Below are 10533 nucleotides of genomic sequence, written 5' to 3'. Positions count from 1 at the left end.
ATGTTTATAATTTAATTTATTTTTTACTTTCTTATACACTTTCCAATAACTTTCCACCAATAAAATTTAATCAATTCAAATATTCTCAATTAATGTTCCTCAAAAGTATAAAAAAGTACCTTAACAATATAGAAAATCTATCTTTGTGGAACAAGAAAAAAATTTAAAACATCTTACTTTCGGGAACGAATGTAGTATTAGTATGTTTTAACTTTTAACTGCGTTGTTAATTCAAAATTTTGAGTCATATAGATCCAACCGTCCAGAAGCTACTCCTTCCGTTTCAAAATAGATAATATTTTGGAGAGATTAAAATGTTTCAAAATATTTGATGTTTTGATATTTTTATATTAGTTTTAGTTTTACAGAAAACTGTGTCACCAATGATGTTTTATAGTGGTTTTTATGATTGGTTGAATTAGGTTTACTTTATATTTTTAATGTTACTTTTTAAGAAAAAGAGTATACTTTAATTCTTGTGTATTCACCTAAAACATCAAGTATTTTGAAAGAGAGAGAGTATTTCGTAACTACGTGTAGTAGTTCCCACTTCCCAGTTTCATTTCTTTTCTTCTTTTTTTCTTATTTGTCAAAATTTTGAATCAAGGTTGCCCAACTCAAGCGAATCAGTATCAATCCAAAAGGCTGCACCGGAAATAAGAAGTTTCATTAATTCAAAACAATGTTTTTAAATTTGGATGGGTAACCGAACCATAAAAGGCTAAAAGCTTATGGATAAATATGATTCGACCAAATTCGATTGAGTTCATTATAAAAACAAAACTATAACTAAATCTATATGTTTCGTTATTTATAATTTCTAATTTTACAAATATAGTTAAATTTAGTTACTAAAATTTGCTACAGAAATAATCATGAAATAAAATTTTAATATAAACCAAATTACAATTAAATATAAAAATTTAATATCTTGACTATAAGAATTTTTTTTGTTTAATTAAACGTTTCTTCTGAAGTTCTCTGCATGTAAAAGTAGAGATCATCTCTTCCATTATGAGACTTGACACCCAAGGCAAGAACATATCTAAAGAATAAAAACATTGTGGAACAAAGCTAGAGAGTGAGAATCTTTAATCTTTATCAACCACTGTTGTGATACAGACCAAGTATAAACAAGATACATCAATCATTTATCCACACAGGAACACATACTATAAAAAAAAAAACTGAACTGGATCATTCTTCATTCATTACATATTTACATGGGTTAGGGATAGAGAATGTTTTTCAGTCGAAATCAACTTGACATGTAATTGATGCTCTAGGTGAGAATGCTAACTTCTTATCATCTCAAGTTGCTCATCATGATCATCTGACTCAGTGAATATCTTCACCATCTTCAAATGACAAGAATTCCTCAATATATAAGTCACAAGATCACTCTTGATCTTTAGTTCCTTTGTCTCCACTCAATTTTTTCAAAACTGGTTAACAGGCAATCCGGTACAGAACCGAATTCGTTCCAACACCCTCCTTTTCTACAATCCTTATGTGTCTGAAATGAACATTTTGGTATTAGATCGTCTAACCAAGACAAGGAAACATGAGAGATGATAAGTTTACAGAAACGGTTTTATACCCATTTAAGCTTGAGAACTCGTAGTTTAGGAGTCGCTGTGAGCAGACACACTAGTAGATTCCACCACTGGGGTTTACATGTACATATCTCTAGATGAACAAGTTGTTGAAAAATTGTCCTTCAACCTTAGATTCGGTTATGTTCATCCATATGCCAATTGAAACCAAAATATACTTGCAAATTTTTAACAATATGCCGACTGTTTTAGTTTCCGAGAAAATAAGAAACCTTGATAAAAAAAACAATGATATAACTTATTAAGATGTTTCATTCATTAGGGGTCTGTTTTACAATTTCAAGTCACTGTATTCAGCTTAAATCGCGTATTCAGCTTAAATTTTTTAAGTTTTTACTTTTTAGAGTTAAAAGTATACTGAATCATCAGCACCAAAAAAAAAGAACAATGTGATGAGCCAGAACAAAAGTCATGGAACATTTAAAACATTTAACAGTATTCTGACTGAAATATTCAAACTCGGGATATCTTTTTGTGGTTTATTAACTAATCTCCACCAATACTGCTTTTTCTTACTTGCGCTTTTTCTTTTACTGCTCACAATACGACGTCTACTTATCTTTAATTTTTCTGACGGCCTGTTAATTAGCAGAGCTGCATATCTTTAATTTTCTGGTGGGCTTAAACCTGGATTGTGTAGTAGTGTAGTTTTATTTAGGGCCGGACATAAAATCCGGAATCCAAAATAAACCGAACCCGAACCGAAAAACTCGATCCGTTATCCAACTTGAAATGTAAAAATATCCGAACGGGTATTGTAGGGTGGTATAAAAATATCCGAACCCGAAATGTTATTAACCGAACCCGAACGGATAATCCGAAAAATCCAAAATTAATAGTTAATATAAATATTTTGAAATATATATAAGTATTTCAATTATTAAATTCAATATTTTGTGGTAATATGATATATAATAATAAATATTAAAATTTTAATAAATAATTTAAGTAGACAATTAGTTATAAATAAGTATATTATAATTTGCTCATTGAAATAAAAAGTCTACTCTCTATAATGCAATACATATCGTTTACAAATAATATTTGTTTTCGTGTTTGATTTAACATTTTATTGTTATTTTGTCAATTTTATGTGTGATAGATTAATTTTTATTTAATTTAGATGTTTTCTTTATGTTTTGCTTCAAATTTTTTGTTTTTCCACTTCGGTTATATTCGAACCAAACCAATATAACCCAAATCCTTACGATATATGATTACTTTAAGGTTTTTAAGACGCAATACAATTTTGAACCGAACCCGAAGTGTTATTATCCGAACCCGATCTGTATTAATAAAATTTTGGTATGAAACCTAGGAGCGTAAATCTAAAAACTCGAAAATCCGAAAAACCCGATCCGGACGCCAACGGGTACCCGAACGCCCATGCCTAGTTTTATTTATTAATTTAGTTTGTTTAATTTTTTTTAATATGCTTACCAGCTGTGTCTCCTTAATCGAGACACAGTCTTACGTTGTCTCCTTTTCCCACACATGCACGTCACGTCGCGTCACAACATATCTTCTCGCCTAATCCTTAACTGGCTCATAAACTCTCTCCACTATTCTCTTTCTAGATCAGAGAGAGCTCCTTACTCCTCAGACAATCTTTTTAGAAAGCAATGGCTTCCTCATTCCTCTCTTGTTTTCTACCAAGGTATACCATAAATCCTTATCTTTACTATAGTTTCTTGATTTTCACTAGGGTTTTGTTTGCTTTACTTAGCTTGTGTTTAGTATGTTTTTGCTTTATTAGATATTATGGTTTATCTGGCTTCCGGGAATGTGTTTATGTTCGCCGGCTTGTTGTTGTCTCCAAGGACCTTCGTTGTCCTTTGGCCTTTGTGTTTTGGCTTAGTCTTTAGGGTTATTTCCTTTTACCCTTTCTTGTATTTCATCCATGAATATCACCATGTATCCTTCATTTTTAACATAATCTCAGTGTTTAAAAAAAAAAAGCTTCTCAAGTATATATTTAGAATGGAGTTCATATGTCAGTTCTCACTTTTGACTTTCTTGATATTTTTTTCTTTCTGGAATTTTATATTTGTAAGTTGAGTATCTTGTGGTCCGATTACTTTGTAAGAACGTTATCTCTTTGAAGATATATATAAGCTCCCTTTGTTTTTCAGGTCAGGGTTCTTAGGCGACAGAAGAAGTCTACTCAATGTCTCAACCACCCCATTTGCTCAAGTGGGTGTCTCTGCTAAGACCACCAAGCGCAAAGAATCAAGGATAGGAATGCAGCCAATCGCTGTACCGTCCAATGTAACCATTTCATTGCAAGGTCAAGACTTGAAAGTGAAGGGTCCTTTGGGAGAACTCGCTTTAACTTACCCACCAGAAGTTGAGCTTACCGAAGAAGACTCCGGTTTCTTGAGGGTCAGAAAAACCGTGGAAATTAGAAGAGCCAAAGAAATGCATGGCCTTTTCAGGTTACAAAAACTCTTAGCCTTTTTCAACCAAAAAGACTTTAATTTTAGTGCTGACATCCCTTTTTAATGTTAGGACGCTTACTGACAACATGGTTGTGGGAGTATCAAAGGGATTTGAGAAAACACTTGAGCTCAAAGGTGTTGGTTATCGTGCGATGGTCCAAGGAAAAGAATTGGTGTTGAATCTTGGGTTTTCTCACCCGGTTAAGATTGAGATACCAGATAGTCTCAAAGTGAAAGTGGATAAGAAGATTATAATTTTTGGTAAAGGTGAAAAAGTTAAGATAACGATAGTCATAGTGAGTGGATATGACAAGTGTAAGATTGGGCAGTTTGCTGCTACGGTAAGGAAATGGAGGCCAGCAGAGCCATACAAGCGTATTGGAGTGTGCTATTCTGATGAGATTGTTCACAGGAAGAAAGGAAAAGATAGAAAACTGAAGTGATCTTTGATATTGTTAGCTACTTATCTATATGTATGTTTCCTTATCTCAATGCTGATTCGGTGTGTGAAAAATGTTAAGACGAAACGAATATATTTGTCTGTTTATTCCAATGTCTGGTGCCTTTTTTGGTTTAATTAAATTTCTTCTAAAGTTGTGGGCATCTAAAAGCAGAGATCATCTCTTCCATTATGAGACTTGACTCCCAAGGCAAGAACATAGCTAAAGAATAAAAAAAAAGTGGAACAAAGCGCTAGAGAGTGAGAATCTTTAATCTTTATTAATCACTATGTTGTGATACAGACCAAGTATAAACAAAGATACATCAATCATTTATCCACACATGCATACAGACTATAAAAAGACTGAACTGGATCATTCATTACATGGATTAGGGATAGAGAATGTTTTTTTCAGTCGAAATCAACTTGACATGTAATTGATGCTCTAGGGGAGAATGCTAACTTCTTAATCATCTCAAGTTGCTCCTCAGGATCATCTGCCTCAGTGAGGATTTTCACCATTTTCAAATGACAAGAACTCCTCAAGATATAAGTCACGAGATCACTCTGATCTTTGGTTCCTTTGTAACGTCTCCACTCAAAATCTTCAAGACTGGTTAGCAGGCAATCCGGTACAGATCCCGGTTCGTTCCAACACCCCCCTTTGCTACAATCCTTATGTGTCTGAAATAAACATTTTGGTATTAAATCGTCGAACCAAGTCAAGGAAACATGAGAACTATAGACTTACCCGTTTAAGCTTGAGAACTCGTAGTTTAGGAGTTGCTGTGAGCAGACACACTAGTAGATTCCACCACTCTGGTTTACATGTACATATCTCTAGATGCACAAGTTGTTGAAAGGTAGTAGGACATGGAGCCTGCGTAAACCACAGAGAAACTGTCTCATCTCTTTGCCTGGCTAAACAGAAAGAGAGAATGTTTTAAAGAGACCAGAGTTAGATTACATTGAGTTTGGTTGAACATATCGAAAGACGCTTGACTGAAGTGAGAGATCCAAGAAGCTCATCAAGTTTGTCATAACCAGCTTCAACATTAGCTTCCACAAGCTCAGGCATATCTTCAGCCAAACAAAAGGAGCCGCGATAATCTCTGATGTTCAAGTACTTCAAACAAGGAGCATTAATCACAAACCCAAGACAGTTTTTTCGATAATATTTCGCTGATCTGTTCAGAGACAAACTCTGTAGCGAAGGAACGTTAATAGTGAAAATGAAAACATTGTCGTTAGGACAACATTCCACCACCAAATCTTTGAGACTGGAGCAGCTTGATAAAATGGTTTCAAGAGACTTCTCATCTGAGTATGTCACCGACATAAGGTGTAAGATCTTGAGAGATTGAAAACAAACAGAGGAAGAGTTGTTGTAAGAAAAACCGACAAGATTTGCGTTTTTAAGCTTTAGGACAAGGAGTGTTTGGCAAGTATAAAAGCTCCTAGGTAGTCTGATAGGATCTTCATTAGCTGTATAGTCTAGTTTTAGCTCACGAACACCGTGATCAACCGCGGTTCTAATCCATAATCCGATGTCTAGAGGACTAACTTGAAACGTATCAACTTTTAAAGAAAAGCTTTCAAGAACCGGAGCTCTATGCAATAGCAAAGACCTGTTAACGAACTCTGAGTCGCTTCCACGTTCAAGATGGAAGTCAAGTTTAGGTACCAGCATCCATAGAGTCTCCCATCGTTTTGAGAGAAGACTCGTGGCAACACGTTCTTTGGTTTTAACCAAAGACAGTATCTGCAAGAGCAATGCATCAGGCAACTCGCTGATCCTATCCATCTGTAAAATTCAACAAAAAAAAAAAAAAAAAAAAAAAAAAAAAAGTCAAACACTGCATTAGTTTGCTTGAATCAGCCGGTTAAAAAAAAAACTAGTAGATGAGAATAGCAACTGAATATTTTACAGAAATAAACAAATGACCATAGATGAGATGAGATTTGGATATAGAATTTACAGAACGGGAAAAAAAAACAAAACCAATCTCAAACTCATATGATCTTAAACTTGAATCCGGTCTTAACAGATTTGGATTAAAGATTCACAAAACTGAAAAAAAGAAAAAAAAAACAAACTTAACTCGTATGATAATCCGATCTTGATAGATTTGCAGACTTGATCTATGAATCTTGATATTGATGAGGTCTTTCTTGATATGAATCTTAAACTACATGTTAGTCCTTTTTTATTATTATTTTCATATTTAATTAATAAATAAAGAGAATATTAGAAGTAAACTTTGACTTTATCATGTGCAGGTGTTGAAGAAGATTTTGATCAGTAGAAACACTTTGTTTGTTGTAATATATCTTACCTTAGGAATGTTCTTAGCAGTTTTGAGACTCTTACAAGGATAAAACCAAAATACAGAGCAAAAGCATTCAGAGGTTATAACATTCAGATTAATTAAGGCAACAATCCAAACGATGTTAACTAAACACATACTAACAAAGGGCATTCAGAGGTTATAACATTCAGATTAATGAAGGCAACAATCAAAACGATGATAAGTAAACATATACTAACAAAGCTTTTCTCAGGACAGACTTTAACTTCATTTCTTCTCTTCTTATATTCAGTCGAACAAGAGCTTGCATGTACTAGAACCGCGCGGAGCAGATGACAACTCCTTGAGCATCTCATGTTTCTCAAGCAGACTACTGCTTGGCTTGGGAGAGACAATCACTTTCTTCAATCGAATACCGTGTTTTAAGATGAATTTCGCCACTTCCTTCTGCATCTGTGTTCCTTCGTACAGCTCCCACTTGAAAGTCTCAAGAGACAACCCCTTGGGAAGTGACACAGGCTGCTTCCAGCTAGCCCCGGGACTAGAGGTTCGCCGAATATGTTTCTGATATAAAATAAATAAATAATAAACAAAAACTGAAACTGTGTTTTTTTGTGTTAATTAATATGTACCTGGCGGAGTTTGAGAACTCGTAGTTTAGGTGAATCTTCAATCACTCTGGTGAGTAGATCCCACCACCGCGGCGCACATGTGCATAGCTCTAGATGAACAAGCTGAGAGAAGACTGTACCAGTCGGATAAGCAGCCTGCAATTTGAAAGATGAACATCAACTCCAATAAATCAAATCACTAAGCAACCGAGGTGAGGTGAGAGAGAGATTACATCTGAAGTCATCAGACACAACGCAAGACGCTTAACCGAGGTGAGAGACCCCAGAATCCTCTCAGTGTTTTTATAAATAACATCAACATTCGCCTCAACAACCTCAAGCATATTCTCAATATCACAAAACCCACCCCAGTAATCCTCAATGTCAAGCCGCTTCAGCTTAGGCGCAGCGATCAAGAACCCATCGTCGTCCCCTTCAAAAGCTTGCGAAGACTTATGCAAAGTGAGAGTCTTCAAGCACGCGGCGTTAACAGAGACGATCTTAACATTGTCTCCAGGACATCTCTGCACAACCAAATCTTCGAGGACAGAGCAAGAGGACAAAAGATGAGGAAGCGACTGCTCATCAAAGTACTTCACATCAAGAAGATGCAGAGTCTTGAGCGACTTAAAGCAGACGTAAGAAGAAGCATCAACAAGGCTCATGTTCTCTAGTTTCAGCACCACAAGCGTCGCGCAAGGGAACAAGCACTTAGGCAATCTTATAGGCTCTTCAGCAGGGCAGTAACTGATGTCAAGCTCGCGCACGCCACGGTCCACGGCGATTCTAACCCACACGCCTACATCTACATCTGCGTTATGACAGATGGAACCAATCTTGACACGGAGACTCTCTAAAGTGGGAGCCTTGTGTAGCAGCAAAGACCTGTCTACGAACTTTGTGAACTTGGGACATGTATTGTCGTGAAGCCTGAGGTCAAAGTTGAGTTTGGGGACTAGTGTCCAGAGAAACCGCCACCGTTTGGACAAGAGGCTCATCGCCACGACATCTTTTGTCGGGAGACGTGAGAGTATCTGTAAGAGGAAGTCGTCTGGTAACCGACTGATCCTATCCCTGTAATCATCCATTTTTTTCAGAATCACCTGCAAAAAGAAATGAAATTGAAGTTGTGGGTAATCTTAAAGAAGACAACTTTATCACAATCCCAAACATTGGAAGAAGAAACCTTTCAAAAGATTCAACCTTTGATAAAGGTACGATTTTTATCAATTGATTCGAGACCTAGAGGACCTTTAGAACCAATAAAGGGAACATTTTGGTTCAAAACCGCCACACGGATGACAAGAAAATAGCAAAAGAAGAAAACTTACGATTTACAGTAAGATCGTTGCTTTGGTAACCCAATGTGTGGATTCCTGCAAGATTGTGTAGAGTCTCTCTCGCTCTCTTTCTTTCCTTTTTTTTTTTTTTTTTTTTTTATCTTTGTGTGGGAGTTTTCCTCTCTTTCTCAAAGTTGTGCGATAAAAAGTAAAAGAGGCAATAGTGACAGGCCGGTTTTGATTTTGGATCTATTTTGGATCCGTTCACAGGCCGGTTTGATTTTGGATCTGTTTTGGAAGCGAGAAATCAAACCAAATTATTTTGTGAAATCTCTATAAATTAATAATGTTAAAGAGTACACCAGAACTATAATTTTTTTTATTAATTTATAAAAATATAAATTTAGCGATATACTAATTGAACAAAAAAATTCAATATGAAACTATAAAATTATATTATTTTATAGAGATTTTTATTGTATATTAATTTATATAGTATTAATTTAAAAAAGTTATATCGTAGCACCGAACAATAACACATCAACTTCAATTTCTAAATTGTTAAAATTATCTTGAAATATTAGTAGTCTTCAATAGCGGCCCTGGGAGGAAGCAGAAAGCACCAGCTTTCGACAGTTTTTAAAATACATAAATTATCGGCCTTCATTTTTTCAATAGTTTCATTAGTTCAACCGGACAAACATGCAGAGTATGCAAGTTGCCGTTCATGGTTCCGTTTCTTTGTAATTACAATCATTTTCCGGCCCAAATTTTTTTAAGCTTCCGGCCTAATGTTTTTTTACAAGTTCAGGCCGGGCCTGGTAGTCTTCTAGATCTAGGTTCTATTATTTTATTTTTTTGTATTTTGTGTCATTTAATTCAGTTTATTTTGAGTTTTGAACAAAATTTTTAAATTTGGCTCGGATTGGTGGTCGACCAAATTAAATCATGAACCAAAAGTATATCTGAATTAGATTGATAACAAAATCTAAAATAGTTGAACCGGTAACAATCATATCAAACTGTCAAAAATCGAAAAAACCATTATTGAATGGATAAACCAGATAAAACCGGGTTTATTTTTAATCTCTAGGCTTCAGCGATTTGAGCTACTGGCTGGTCGAATCAACTTCTACGTATTCTCGAAAAGTCTCCCAACCTTAGGTTTCTACATATAACTTCTGTAAGTAACAATACAATATCTATTTGCATTATACTTATTTTTTATTCCAGTTCTTGAATTTGATGTGCTTGGATCAAGGTCACAGGATGTGAACCCGGGGTGCTTTTATTGTCAAGGAACCAACCGAGTTTTGTTCCCAGATGCTTGTCGTTCCATCTACATATAATTAAGTGGAAAGATTATAGAGGATCTGAAGAAGAAAGAGAACTCGCGAGGTACATCTTTTCAAACTCAGAGTGTTTAAAGAAAGCCACATTCACATTAAAACCCATATCAAAGCGTGAGAGGTAAGTTGGTAAAGGAGTTAAAATCTATGTCTAGAGTATCACCAATGTCTCAGCTTCTGTTTAAATAAGAATATATGTAGATTATCTAGCATATATCTTAGCTTTGCACTTGGAAACACTTTTTTTCTGTTTACAATTGGAGTCTCATTATTGGGGTCTTTTAGGGGTTATTGGTTGTTGTATTTTAATGGATTTGAAAATCCGAAATAAATCTAGGGTTATTGGTTCTATGATTTTCAAATCTGTATTAAAATCATGTGTTATTGGTTTAATGATTCATAAATTCTATATCAAATCAAGTGTTATTCAATCGCACATATTTACTAATATATTTGATTTAATAATAGATTTGAATAGATTTGTTTGG

General features: G+C 34.9%; 3 protein-coding genes across 4 annotated transcripts; 1 reads left to right on the top strand and 2 right to left on the bottom strand.

Moving 5' to 3' along the window:
* The first annotated feature begins 42 nt into the window (after positions 1-42).
* LOC106429158 (50S ribosomal protein L6, chloroplastic) lies at positions 43-4532 on the top strand. The gene is made up of 3 exons (XM_022696404.2): positions 43-3273; positions 3749-4051; positions 4125-4532. Exons 1-3 carry the CDS (start codon positions 3239-3241, stop codon positions 4495-4497), a joined length of 711 nt encoding a protein of 236 aa, XP_022552125.1. The 5' UTR covers positions 43-3238; the 3' UTR covers positions 4498-4532.
* A 257-nt stretch (positions 4533-4789) lies between these two features.
* Positions 4790-6720, bottom strand: LOC106429149 (F-box/FBD/LRR-repeat protein At5g56420-like). Its single transcript, XM_013869890.3, has 4 exons — positions 6599-6720; positions 5464-6300; positions 5248-5376; positions 4790-5180 (listed from the first exon to the last, which is right to left on the bottom strand). Exons 2-4 carry the CDS (start codon positions 6298-6300, stop codon positions 4908-4910), a joined length of 1239 nt encoding a protein of 412 aa, XP_013725344.1. The 5' UTR covers positions 6599-6720; the 3' UTR covers positions 4790-4907.
* Positions 6721-6870: 150 nt separating this feature from the next.
* Positions 6871-8901, bottom strand: LOC106429145 (F-box/FBD/LRR-repeat protein At5g56420). Of its 2 annotated transcripts, none has more exons than XM_013869884.3 (4): positions 8748-8901; positions 7650-8519; positions 7438-7572; positions 6871-7369 (listed from the first exon to the last, which is right to left on the bottom strand). In XM_013869884.3, the coding sequence occupies exons 2-4, from the start codon at positions 8502-8504 to the stop codon at positions 7094-7096; spliced, it is 1266 nt and encodes a 421-aa protein (XP_013725338.1). In that variant the 5' UTR covers positions 8505-8519; positions 8748-8901; the 3' UTR covers positions 6871-7093. The 2 variants fall into 2 exon arrangements, with proteins under 2 accessions (XP_013725338.1, XP_013725339.1); XM_013869885.3 differs by having other exon boundaries at positions 8620-8764.
* Positions 8902-10533: the final 1632 nt, after the last annotated feature.

Source organism: Brassica napus, chromosome C2 (genome assembly GCF_020379485.1).
Source record: "Brassica napus cultivar Da-Ae chromosome C2, Da-Ae, whole genome shotgun sequence".
Classification (NCBI taxonomy): Eukaryota; Viridiplantae; Streptophyta; class Magnoliopsida; order Brassicales; family Brassicaceae; genus Brassica; species Brassica napus.
This window is presented reverse-complemented; position numbering and strand designations above follow the sequence as displayed.